This window comes from Littorina saxatilis, linkage group LG7, assembly GCF_037325665.1.
Source record: "Littorina saxatilis isolate snail1 linkage group LG7, US_GU_Lsax_2.0, whole genome shotgun sequence".
NCBI lineage: Eukaryota > Metazoa > Mollusca > Gastropoda > Littorinimorpha > Littorinidae > Littorina > Littorina saxatilis.
Window position 1 is genome coordinate 4748631 of NC_090251.1, and position 13460 is coordinate 4762090.

The 13460-nt window shown below is 41.8% G+C and overlaps 1 protein-coding gene across 8 annotated transcripts in view; it reads right to left on the reverse strand.

Moving 5' to 3' along the window:
- Positions 1 to 4699: 4699 nt before the first annotated feature.
- LOC138970517 (ras and EF-hand domain-containing protein homolog) overlaps positions 4700 to 13460 on the reverse strand; it is a 107712-nt gene continuing 98951 nt past the window's right edge. For 7 of the 8 annotated variants that reach the window (XM_070342971.1, XM_070342970.1, XM_070342972.1 and 4 more), the window contains 7 exons: positions 13351 to 13460; positions 11785 to 11932; positions 10529 to 10610; positions 10283 to 10397; positions 9808 to 9927; positions 9498 to 9574; positions 4700 to 8397 (listed from right to left, as the gene is read on the reverse strand). The exon at positions 13351 to 13460 is cut by the window's right edge and continues 70 nt beyond it. In XM_070342971.1, the coding sequence (XP_070199072.1) occupies positions 8301 to 8397; positions 9498 to 9574; positions 9808 to 9927; positions 10283 to 10397; positions 10529 to 10610; positions 11785 to 11932; positions 13351 to 13460 (749 nt within the window). In that variant the 3' untranslated portion in view covers positions 4700 to 8300. The remainder of the gene's footprint in view (positions 8398 to 9497; positions 9575 to 9807; positions 9928 to 10282; positions 10398 to 10528; positions 10611 to 11784; positions 11933 to 13350) is intronic. The other variant, XM_070342976.1, reaches the window with a different exon arrangement.

Sequence of the window (13460 nt, forward strand, 5' to 3'; positions counted from 1 at the left end):
CTTGGAGTCAGTTTTTCTTACAAAGTCAGAAAGCGTGTAGCGGTGTGCATGTCTGCGCGAACATGATGCGCGTAAGAAGTTTCGTCTGCTATCAAAACCTGAGATCAACGCATCGACGCAAAAACTGTCATTTTGTAAGTTTGGAACAACAAATCAAGGTCATAACAGCTATATAATCGCTATTGTGTTTTCAGCGTAGCAATAGGGTCCGATATTTAGACTCGAACAAGTATAATGCGACTCGTCTTCGACTCGTCGGCATTATACTTGTCTCGTCTAAATATCGGACCCTATTGCTACGCTGAAAACACAATAGCTGTTAACGTAAGGAATGTTACGTTGTTTATCCTTATTCGGATGGCGTGGGTCGTGTACGACCCATACTTTTTACGTTGGATGCTTCTTTGGAAAGTATGGGTTGTACACGACCTACATCACCCGGACTGTGTAGTCCACAGCGTGATCCGGTGAAGGTTAAGGGGGTTCTAATGTATCATGTGTTTGCAACACATGAGTGACAGCTAGTTTTACAGCACGCTCTGTGTGGATTGATTTGCGATAAAGGCGCAGAAGCAACATAACAAAGAGAGAGAAAAAAATCAAATAGATGTTGGTTTAATCAGAGGTTCGGGTTAGTGTGCTAGCCGATCTGTTTTCATGTTGATGTGACGTCTAAGAGAGAGAGAGAGGGAGAGAGAGAGACTTTAAAGAGATTGTGCTACCATTGCTGGGCCTTTGTGTTTTTATGAAGACAGAGATTAGCCCTGTGCTAAGAAAGTGAGTGAGAAAGAGAAAGAGTGAGCGAGTATGTGCGTGTGTGTGTGCGCGTGTGTGTGTGTGTTAGTGTGTATGTGTGTGTGTGTGTGTGTGTGTGTGTGTGTGTGTGTGTGTAGGCTAATATGTGTGTGTCTGTCTACGTCTCTGCGTGTGTCTGTGTACGTATGTGTGTGTGTGTCAGTGTGTTGAAATGAGTTGTGCACACGCTCTCTCTCCCTTTTCTCTCTCTCGCACACACACACACACACACACTGGCACACACACACACAACAACCTCTTTAACTCAAAGTCTTTCAGACACCCACACACACTCACACACACAGGAGAGTATGTTGTATTATTTAAGTTTTATTGACTTCAAGAAAATTGGTCCACGATGAAGACCTTAACAATGATACAAAATGTCTATCGCACAATGAATAACAGCCACCCACCACGCCATGCATGTCACGTGACACCTCAATGTTCACTCGATATGAAGATACCGACCCCTTTGACTGCCACAATACGTGTCAGATACGAGTTTATTTTGTAATAAACAAGTCAGTTCTCTGACAAGGGAAACAACCGCTGTTTATATTGCCCTTCGAATTGTAGCAAGATGATTGCTTCCCTTGGAGACTTCTCAGTTTTGGTGTAATTTTGTTTTAGATTGTATTTCACGAGAAACATTTTGTTATTGAATTTGTGTATCTTATTCTTGCGACAGTCGAGGGGTCGATATGAAGACACAAGTAGATGGAAGACGTTATCGTTCAGCTTCAATTCTGGCACCAACATCAAGCCCCCTCTTCTCCCCGCCCCCTCCCTTCACGTTCCCTGTCCTGCGACTGCCTTTGTTTCAATCTATGTGCTTATGGCTGTTTCCTTTTCTAAAAAAAAATTAATTTTGGGGGGCCAAAATGCATGTGTGTAATGTTACATAAAGCCAACGGTAAACATTGTGTAGTTGTCACTCGCCTCTATCAGACTACTCTCGTATCATTATGCTAAAGATGAAAAAGAACATGATTTTCTACAGTCAGATGCCGTCCACAGCATAAGTAGCAGTAAATTAAACCAGATAAACATATTAGTCTCTTTGTGGTTTTACCGTGAGGGCATACAGCATCTACCATCATACTGAAAAAACTAAGATAATGACAAAAACACATTCTGCTCACCAATTGCAGCACGACTCATTTGCTGATTGGTGTAAGATGCTCGTACGAAGGAACTATACAGCTTACATATGACAAAAAAAGCGCTACGGAAGGGTAGGGGCGACAATACACGATATTCGGAAATAACTCTGTCGGTTTTGTATGGGTTATGAAAGAGTTAATACTCGTTCTGTTAGTGAATCAGACTTTCCCACGTGACACTATAGGCCAGTCACTAGCAAGGGATGTGTCTGAAACACGTGGACAAGGAGCACGTGTCGAAAGCTTGCCTCACTAAAAGCAAGAGTATTCACTCTTTCACAACCCATGCAAACCCGACAGAGTTATTTCCGAAGTTGGTCTATTACCGTGATACATGGTTGTTCATTTCTCCTCCCCTCTGACTAGAAGCGACGACGAGACTGTTCATGCGTAACATTGGAAGTCATTTCCACGTCCATAAGTCCTCATTTATATACAACATCTGCGAAGTAAATATTAAAAATAACGAAGAAGCGAACACGAAACCAACATCGAGCAACTGACGTGGACACACATAAAAGATCAAGAGCTGGCTAAGCTCTACGCCTTCGAACATTGAAACACACAGTATAATAAAATAATTCACACAGTAAAATATTACGTAAATAAGCCAAATCAATGATTGAGACTAAACCAACCTACAAAGCAAAGAAATCCATACTTTAATCAACAAAGCTTTGCAGCAAAGTTAACGATTCCACTGATTGCGATTTTAACTAAATTGATACAATGACTTCATTACGGGAACAGTTCATATTCAAACCTGGTCTAAAAAAACCATAGTTACACAACACTGACGTCATTGTCGAACCTGCGAGAAAATGGAAAAATCCTTGACTACAATGGTTATCACAGTGGAGACAGTCAAACTATGCTTGCCACTGCCGTCTTTCTTTCTGTATTTGGTGTTAACGTCGTTTTCAACTACGAAGGTTATATCGCGACGGAGGAAGGGGGGAGATGGGATAGAGCCACTTGTCAATTGTTTCTTGTTCACACCACTGCCGTCTCAGTTCCACGATGCATCGGTAAAAAGACATACTGAAACTTTTCAAGCCATCTGAATGTCATGATGTACCGGTAAAAAGACACACTGGGTCGTTCACGTCGTCTGAAATCTATTACTTACCGATGCAAATGAAGACACCCTGGTGAGGAAATCGCATTCCCTCCAGGATCTGTTCCTTTCTCTTAAAACACTTGTCACACAAAGACAGAGAGAGTGAACGGAAGTAGTTATACAAATGCATGCCCTCCCGTCTACTGCGAGAGAGACAAAAATGGATAAATTATAAATGGAAAAATATGGCACTTTTGTCAAGTTCTATTAATACCGAAAGACTGCTTTTTTCAGCTATTTAAAGTTTGTATTCGGTTGAATCACGCTACAATCTTTTCATCTTCTAATGTCACTTTAAAGCCGAACATCCGTCTCCAGGAGATCAAGCCTTGTTATAGTAGAAGGCCGAAGAGCTAAATTTAGCGTTGTCAGCACGAGAAACTAGAGCTACATTTAGCGTTGCCAGCACGAGAAACTAGAGCTATATTTAGCGTTGCCAGCACTAGAAACTAGAGCTACATTTAGCGTTGCCAGCACGAGAAACTAAAGCTACATTTAGCGTTGCAAGCACGAGAAACTAGAGCTACATTTAGCGTTGCCAGCACGAGAAACTAGAGCTACATTTAGCGTTGCCAGCACGAGAAACTAGAGCTACATTTAGCGTTGCCAGCACGAGAAACTAGAGCTACATTTAGCGTTGCCAGCACGAGAAACTAGACCTACATTTAGCATTGCAAGCACGAGAAACTAGAGCTACATTTAGCATTGCAAGCACGAGAAACTAGAGCTCTAAGTGGTGCGCCGATGTTGGCCTTTAAAGGAAAAAGAACCTGAAGAAAAATACAGATCATTATCAATATAAAACCAGACACCTTTACAAAATGTTAGGTCAATGTAAGGCTAAAAGTTAATGAAAGCAAAAGAGTAAGACGGCTTCGCTCCACAAGAAACCAAACTTAAAATACCTTCAGCTACGGCCCAAACAATTTCATTCAGGTAGGATAGGGCTTGTACGACTCAGACTTAACAGCGCATAAACAAATCATGTCCTAAATAGGTCCTAGAAACCTCAGAGGACGTAAAACCCTAATAGTCAGTCAGTCACGACTCAGGCTTTAATGTATTGTAGGCACGTACGTAAGTTACCGTACACAATGTGCGTATTCGAGTAAGTCATAGCATTCGCATCTTCAAAAACGTGATTTAATCATCTTTTTTCAAAGTTTCAAACCCCAGGAAAAGTTTTGGAATGGACAAAGGAAATAGCATTGTTTGACATCTAACAGTAATGCAAAGAAAACAGGAAACTACACGGATTGTGCGTTCGCTGAATTTAGAGCAAAGAGATTCTGAATTCCTGGACGGATAATAGCGTTATAGGACGTAGAAACAATAAATATGATTATACATATAAATGAATTTTTATAATTAGAAATCTTAATAAAAGTAGGTTTACTCAATAACTGTGTCCTTATCAGTCTCATTTAACAACAACGATGAAATAAACCCGGAGAAGCAAAGGGACGTAAGCGCTATAAATGCATACAACATGTTTACCAAGCGTAAGTAAGAGTTATCCTGAGAGAATAACACGCATTCAAACGAGCAAGCGACTCTCATCCTCATCATCATGAATACATTTGTTTGTATTTATTTTTTCGGCTAAATAAAACAAAAATATATATCTTACTCACAAAAACAACATACATTCCATTTGAATAAAAGTTTAACATGTTAACTGGTAATTGCGTAATTTCACCTCGAACATAATATATTCGTGCTCGATCAATTGTTGTGTGCAAATGGGCATCATAGTACAGTGAGTTGAGTAACTGAAAGATACAAGACCTAAAATAAAAAAATAAAATAAAAATTTAAAGTAACAAATAAAGGACACCAAATATATAAATATTTAAAAGATCAAAGTTGTCAAAGAAACAACTGAATGTCAGCAGTAATTTTTTGCTGAGCATTTAAAAATCTCGTATCAGAAAAATGATTATTCGTTTATTTAATTTTATCAATGTTTGTATTTGCTTATTTGCCTTTCTATTTATAATTACTATTCATTTCTTTGTTTTTGTTGCTTTTTGTATCAAATTTCTGGTTTTTATTCCATCTATTTTAATGTATTTCTTACTACGTCCTATTCTATTTGTTTCCATTATAAAAATAAAAAAACACAGTTTACTATTCTTGTAAACCTTTGTAGCACAAACAGCTTTGTAACGTCAGGACTTGTTTATGTACTCGTACACAAAACACTTCATGAACAGTTACCATTGTCGTTTATATAAAAAATCAAAAAATACAATCAGAAGCCTGGAACATAATTATAACTTGATCGTAAAACAGCAACAGACTATTTTCAAGAACACTATAAAGAAAACAACAGCAGCAACTCTCAAATCAAAACACAAAACAAAAACAAACATAGACATCATACAATTGACCTGCTCTTCCTATCACAACATTATGGAAACAAGTTTTTTTTCAGTTATCACATATAGAGTCAACGATGGTATATGCTTAACAAGCAGGTAAAGGTAGAGCTTTAACAACGAGTAACAGAATATAAGTAGAACACCACATGGCTTAAAGGCCCAACCTCCCTCGTGAAAACTGTTCGCCTCATAGTCTCAGATCTAGCCAGACTTTGACATGGGATCTTCTTCTTCTTCTTCTGCGTTCGTGAGCTGAAACTCCCACGTACACTCGTGTTTTAGCAAGAGTGGAATTTTACGTGTATGACCGTTTTTACCCCACCATTTAGGCAGCCATACGCCGCCTTCGGAGGATGACATTGGACAAAACCATCCCTCCACTTGGTCACATACCGAAATCCCACACCCTGAGTGCTTGCTGTGGTGCGTTGAACATTTTTTATGTATTCATTTCCAAAAAAAGCACCTAGTGGCTTTTCAAAATATGAATTCATCGAATCAATCCTACTGTGGACAGAGAACAGCCAGCGTGTTGATGGTTGCTACGTCCACAAGTGGAGGGATGGTCTTGTCGCATGTAATAGCCGAGCCAGATCTAAGACAGTGAGACGAACCGTTTACACAAGAAGGAGTGAGCATTTAAGCAACAAATGTGCCGTGATGTTTACATGCCCAGAGAGCAATGTGCAGTTTCAAAAGGGTTAAACGCTTGAAACATCGAGTAGAAACGCACCATTACCCTGCCCACATTAGCGAAAAAGACGACAGTATTTACAACGAGTACAAGAATCAATTTACTGTAAGAATATAAAAACCACAGGTGTGCAATGCAAAGTACAGTTATTTACGATTTTTTTCTGCATTTAGTTTGTTTTCCCTTGGAATTATCGACTGTGTTATGATGTACTTTCAAAGTATACATTGATGAACAGTATAGACTGTTGTCCCTGATCTCTTCATACATTGAATTGTATTCACAGAAAAGGATGGTTGTGCGGCTGAGAGCTTTTTTTTTTCTTTTTTTTTTTCTCTTTTTTTTTCTTTGGGATTAGGGGTTGGGGTGGAGATGAGCGGTATGTGTGGCATGAACAAAACAGGAATCGTCATAAAAAAACCACGCGGAATTTGTAGGTAACGCAATAGTCAAGAATGTCTAAAGAATGCTTATCTTTAGACACTCTCTCTCTCTCTCTCTCTCTCTCTCTCTCTCTCTCTCTCTCTCTCTCTCTCTCTCTCTCTCTCTCTCTCTCTCTCTCTCTCTCTCTCTCTCTCTCTCTCTCTCTCTCTCTCTCTCTCTCTCTCTCTCTTTCTCTCTCTCTCTCTCTCGCTATCAAATCGTAATATTTATGTGACTAGACGAACAGTAATACAAACGCACGTTCCTTGGAGAGATCTGCAATGCCTTCAAGAGAAGATTGAGACAGCAACTCTAGCAGATTATCTATAAGCGAACTCCGATATGAAAAGCACAAGCTGACGTGCAGGACAACGAACAAAACATCAACACAGCTTGGGAGTATTAAAGTCAAAAACACGATGATGTAAACTGAAGATATAATGCAGCTATTCAAAAGATATTCCAGAATAATTCTATTTCAAACGAAAAGTGCAAGTTGATTAATATGAATATTGCTTCTAGCGACATTTCCCAGAAAAAAAAGTTCTTTGTGAATGCACAGGGCACTGTCACAGACTTAAACCAATGGCTATTCATAAAACATGGTGTAACAACCACAAACCATGGAGTGATGTAATATAAGTTGAAATTGCGTAGAATGTCTCTGCGGGTTCTTGCACTTCAGTCTCAAAGAAAAACAACAGAATTGATAACATCAATGAAAAAGTTCCAGAACAAAACTGCTGAAGGCAGTCAACAATGCGGCACATGGTGAAATAATGACCGTTCAATTTATCATGACGTGGCCAATCTCCTTCTGTAGTGGTTTACGAAATACTTGCGTCGCCTGTCAACGTAATAAAGAAAAGTCCATAATGACATATTGTTCTACACATAAAAAAATGATATTGCAACCGTTTAAGCATTAAGAAATATGATCATTCCTTCAAAACCCTAAACGTGCAGAATCCTACAAACGTTTGACAACAATGCTTCGTTCGTCACATCCTGTCAATGGTTTTCCGAGACATATGTATCATTTTCTTCAGAACTATGTCCAGTGTTTTCCTATTCCCGCCTGTCGCAAGAGGCACATGTCTTAAGTTCAAAAGCGTAGTCTCCTTGCATTTTACGAGGCAATAAACGAAATAATTTGTAATACGAACTTTCCTCTATATCATCAGATCTATGTCTCTGATATCATGTTCAACTGAGCAAGCAAACCAAACTATCGCCTTTCGCACAACGTTCTATTATGTTTCTTCCTCTTCACCGGGGATGGGAAGGACATCTGTACACGAGATTCATCAACGAGAGATACAATATATGGGAGTGATTGACTCACAAATAATTCCAACCTGAACTTTAATATTGCAGATTCGATACAGCATCGCAGCTATCACCTCGGTAACAAAAGTTAAAAGCGCATAACAAATTACCAACATTAAGCAACTAGGTGTGCGTCATTCATAGTTCCTTTAAACCGTTCTCCTTTGACGATAACCTGACGTGCAAAAGGTCAACTTCACACCACAGCACTGTCAACAAGAAAACGAAGACAGTCGAGCAGAATCAGTCAAGAATGTCTCGCAATTGTAAAAAAAAAAACCAAAAAAAAACCAAAAAGTGTCAGAATCTCAGCGGTTGCAGCCAAGGCAATCTGTTCCAGCAGTTGACCTTGACCCACTTACGAATGGGTTGAAGGGTCAAGGTGACCGCTACTTGCCGCAGCAGGACGACTTCTTCTCGTTCCTCATCTCCTGCAGCTGCATGCCCACCGTCTTCACCTCCAGGTCTTCGTTGGTACGCAGTAACCTGCAGCAGTAACATGTGTCACGTGACTTACACTTTGCAGTAACCTGGAGCAGTGACATGTGTCACGTGACTTACACTTTGCAGTACTGTAACCTGGAGCAATAGCATGTGTCACGTGACTTACACTTTGCAGTAACCTGGAGCAGTGACATGTGTCACGTGACTTACACTTTGCAGTACTGTAACCTGGAGCAATAGCATGTGTCACGTGACTTACACTTTGCAGTAACCTGGAGCAGTGACATGTGTCACGTGACTTACACTTTGCAGTACTGTAACCTGGAGCAATAGCATGTGTCACGTGACTTACACTTTGCCGTATCCTGCACTTACACTTTGTAGTACCACAGAGCAGTAACATGTGTCACGTGGTTTACGCTTAAGGTTGACCCGAGTCAGTCCCGGCCTAGATATTAACCCGTTACCCTAGGATCATACGTCCAGGGCAGCGCTCTGCAAACTGAGCTACCCGACCCCCATCGTGTACCGGCACGGTTGGCCCAGTGGTAAGGCGTCCGCCCCGTGATCGGGAGGTCGTGGGTTCGAACCCCGGCCGGGTCATACCTAAGACTTTAAAATTGGCAATCTAGTGGCTGCTCCGCCTGGCGTCTGGCATTATGGGGTTAGTGCTAGGACTCGTTGGTCCGGTGTCAGAATAATGTGACTGGGTGAGACATGAAGCCTGTGCTGCGACTTCTGTCTTGTGTGTGGCGCACGTTATAATTATGTCAAAGCAGCACCTGATATGGCCCTGATGTGGTCGGCTGGGCGTTAAGCAAACAAACAAACAAACAAACCCCCATCATGTGGTTTATATTTGTCAGCAGTACTGGAGAAACAGTTAACATACAGTTTTGGAACCTTTAATTCAGGACTAAACAACACGTTGACAAGAAACTCGACCTATAACGTCCTTTACAGTGCACAAACAACACGGCCATCACAGACAGTCACAGCAACATTTCTTTTTTTTCTTTTTTTTTTCTTGCGAGGTTCATGTGAACGTTTTGTTTTGTGCTGAATTCAACGTTTCAAATATTGAACCTTTCTTGATTTTGAACGTCAGCAGTCTATCTATTTCGGGTTTTCACTGCACTCACCTGGTGAGCTCAATGACAGCCTCCATGATGTGCGAGCCGTCCTTGGCGCTCGACTCGATGAATAACGCGTCAATCTCCTGCACAACCAGCAAGACAACATGCAATACTTTCTATCGATTGCACCTCCGTTGCATATATCAAGCAAAAAGCTCCATTTGAAATAGTCCAACCACAAAACAGGGCAAATTAGCATCGCTTATAGCCTCCGACCGCTCATGCTACCTAAGCTCAGTACGTACACCATCCGCTACCCCTCCCTCTGCCCCCCCCCCCCCCAGCCCAACACACACACACACACACACACACATACCCTGGCCACTCTCTGTCCATCCTCATATCTGACCACTCTTCGGCCCTGTTTCATCATTTCTTGTCGCTGGTCAGTCTTGTTGCCCACTAGCATGATGGGCACCCTCTTGGGCGAGCTTTCCTGTTCACACACAAATCCAACGTAAGACAGAATGCTAACCTTCCAAAACACAGAATCCAAAACAAAATAAGGTAAACTTGTATCTATATAGAACGTTGATTTTTTTCACAAAACAAGACGTTCACAAGTGCATCGACCCAACTGTCGGTAGAGTAACGAGACAAACAACTAAATGTGGATGATACTTTGCGTTAAACTGATTGACTGTTTGTGCATATTCTGTTATAACCTGAGTCTTATTCATTTCTGATTTTAGGTTTGTTAGCCGTAGTCTTGTTGTTTGCACTTGAAAATAATTTAAATGTTATGAACATGTAAAACAGAAATAAAACATTGATTGTACCAAACTACCCACCTCAATGGCGTCCACCCATTCTCTGATGTTGACGAAGGATCTCTCGTAGGTCACGTCGTACAGTAACAGGACGCCGTCAGCACGCCGAAAGTAGGACTTGGCGATGCTGCGAAACCTGGCACAAGAGGAATTTGAAAGTGATCTTTACTGATGGAAAGTATTCCCAAAAAATGTGAGATTATTTTTGTATTCACTTCGTCCAATTGTAAACCCTAACCCTAACCCTACTTTTACGAACACACTTACCTTTCCTGGCCAGCAGTGTCCCACAGCTGCAGCGCCACCGTGTGGCCGTCCACATCCACCACCTTGTTCTGAAAGTCCACGCCTGCACATAAAGACAACATGGCATTAAACACCGTGTCTACAATGTAACAATGCCATACGAAAGAACAACAATGTACACGTCTTTAGAACCAGAAATCTTGACTACCGTCTACGTCTAACCTTTATGCCTGTTTGATTCGCTACACAGGCCACAATAGAAGGTGCTCTGAAATAACTGGTCGGGTTTGTATCGGTTGTGAAAGAGTGAATAATTGTTTTAAGTGAGTCAAACTTTCCCACGTGACATTATAGGCCAGTCACTAGCGAGGGTGTGTCTGAACACGTGGACACGGAGCACGTGTATATACATTGTCCTCAATAAAAAAACAAGGGCATTCACTCTGTCACTGCCCATACAAACCCGACATATTTGTTTCCAGAATTCGTCTAGTGAAACAAGAAATTCCTCCGAGGTAGGAAAAACACCCCCGTTGGTCAAAGGGAAATAACCATTCTCACTGCCACCAACTGAGAAGGTTATTTCCCTTTGACCATTAATATGTCCCTCTATAAGTCCTTGTAGAATCTCAATCCACCAATAACTCCCTAACCGTGTGTTTGACTGGTCCCAATTTTTGTATGGACCGTCTCAGGAATGTATAGAACCTGTTCACCAAGTTTGGTGACGATCGGTCCGTTCATTCTTGAGATCTATATGCGAACACAAACACACACACAAACAAACAAACAAACAAACACATCGACCGAATCCTATACACACCCCTATACCGGGGGTGAAAAAAGTAGACATGAGTCACGAGAAGAGCTTGAGCAAAAGCAACGAGCCAGAAAAAGTTCGGGCGTACCCCGTGTGGAGGATAGGTTGGGCACGAACTTGCCCTTGAACAGCCTGAAACATATCCTACTGTACCCCTAATATACGACCCTCCACCACGAAATGAGTCGCATGTCACCTCACGCAGTTCTGCGCTAGGCTTAATATAAGTCCGGGGGGTGTCCCGTAACAGTGTGAGCGTCACCATAGTCGCAGGCTTATAACTCGAAAAGTGTTTGCTCTTTTCTAAAACAGTTTTCACCACTGGATAGAGCATAAAAAACTCTTTAAGAAAATGTAAAAATATGAAAATCATGAAAAGGTGACATGCGACTCATTCCGTGGTGGAGGGTCACATATTATACGTGGGTGTGAAGAGTCAGACAAACAGTGGACATACCCAGTGTGGAAGAGAGGTTGGGCACGAACTTGCCCTTGCACAGCCTGACGATGAAGGTGGACTTGCCCACAGCAGCGTCACCAGCCAGCACGACCTTGTACATCCTCTCCGGCTCCTTCGTCACGCGCACGATGGTCGGTGCTATCGACTGGAACATCAGTGTGCACGTACAGGCCATGTGCTCTTCAGCTTGGTGTTATGGCTTCTTTATATATATATATATATTTATTTTTTATTTTTTATTTTATATTTATTTTTTGGTTGGTTGGTTGGTTGGTTGGTTGGTTGGTTGGTTGGTTGGTTTTTGTGTTTGTTTGTTTGTTTCTTTCTTTGTTTCTTTCTTTCTTTCGTGCGTTTGTTTGTCTGTTCATTCTTCTCTCTTTCTCTCTTTCTTTCCTTTTTTTGTGTCATTCTTTGTGTCGTTAATTCTTTGGATGATTGTTTGGCGGGTTGTTGCAGCTTTACTGTGTTGTATATATATATATGCAAACATCTGCAAAATACTTCTTGTACAACTTCACTGCCACACGAATCTGTTTTCTTTCTCGGCAACGCCAAGTAATTCATTCGTACATTATCGTTCAAGTGGCACAAGCAAAATAATTACGCTGCATGGTCTAAGCCCCCAGTACTCCAAAAAGTACCCGGTGACCTAGTTTTAACAAATCTTTCACGCTGGCTGCTAAATGTTACAGCCAATATGCCCGGTTTTAGACAGTTAGTATTGGATCCAAAGTTAGTGTGGTAGTAGCCAGTGCTCCAGGTTTTAGGTTGTTAATACTCCTCCCAAAGTTAAATGTGGAAATAGCTATTATTCACGTTTTCTAAACTGTTACTGCGCGACCCAAAGTCAGCGCCTTTCTAGATTGATTATGCCCCAAGTACTCCAGTTAAAGTGTTAGTGCCCAATGCCCAACGTTTTGCCGTTAGAGTGTAAGTGCCAAATGCCCAAGTTTTCCAGTTAGTGTGTTCGGGCCCAGTGCCCAAGTTTTCTAGTAAGTGTTTAAAAGCCTATGGCCCAAATTTTCCAGTTAGTGTGTAAGTGCCAACTGCCCAGGTTTTCGAGTTAGCTTGTTAGTGCCCAAGTTTTCCAATTAGCTTGTTAGTGCCAAAGTTTTCCAGTTAGCGTGTTGGTGCTTAAGTTTTGCAGTAAGCATGTAAGTGCCCAGGTTTTCCAGTTGGCTTGTTAGTGCCCAGGTTTTCCAGTTAGCGTGTTGGTGCTTAAGTTTTGCAGTAAGCGTGTTAGTGTCGAGCGACCCAGTTAGTGTGTTAGTGCCCAGTGCCCGAGTGACCCAGTTAGAGTGTTAGTGCCCAGTGCCCGAGTGACCCAGTTAGTGTGTTAGTGCCCACGTCCTGAGTGACTCAGTTAGTGTGTTAGTGCCCACGTCCTGAGTGACTCAGTTAGTGTGTTAGTGCCCACGTCCTGAGTGACTCAGTTAGTGTGTTAGTGCCCACGTCCCGAGTGACCCAGTTAGTGTGTTAGTGCCCAGTTCCCGGGTGACCCAGTTAGTGTGTTAGTGCCCAGTACCCGAGTGACCCAGTTAGAGTGTTAGTGCCCAAGCTGACCTCCACCGGAGCGTGAGGCAACTGTCTGCGGGATGACCCGCGGCTGCTCCGTGACCCGTGACTGACCACGCTGTCATCTCGCGTGAGGCTGCGAGAGCTGCCTCGACTTC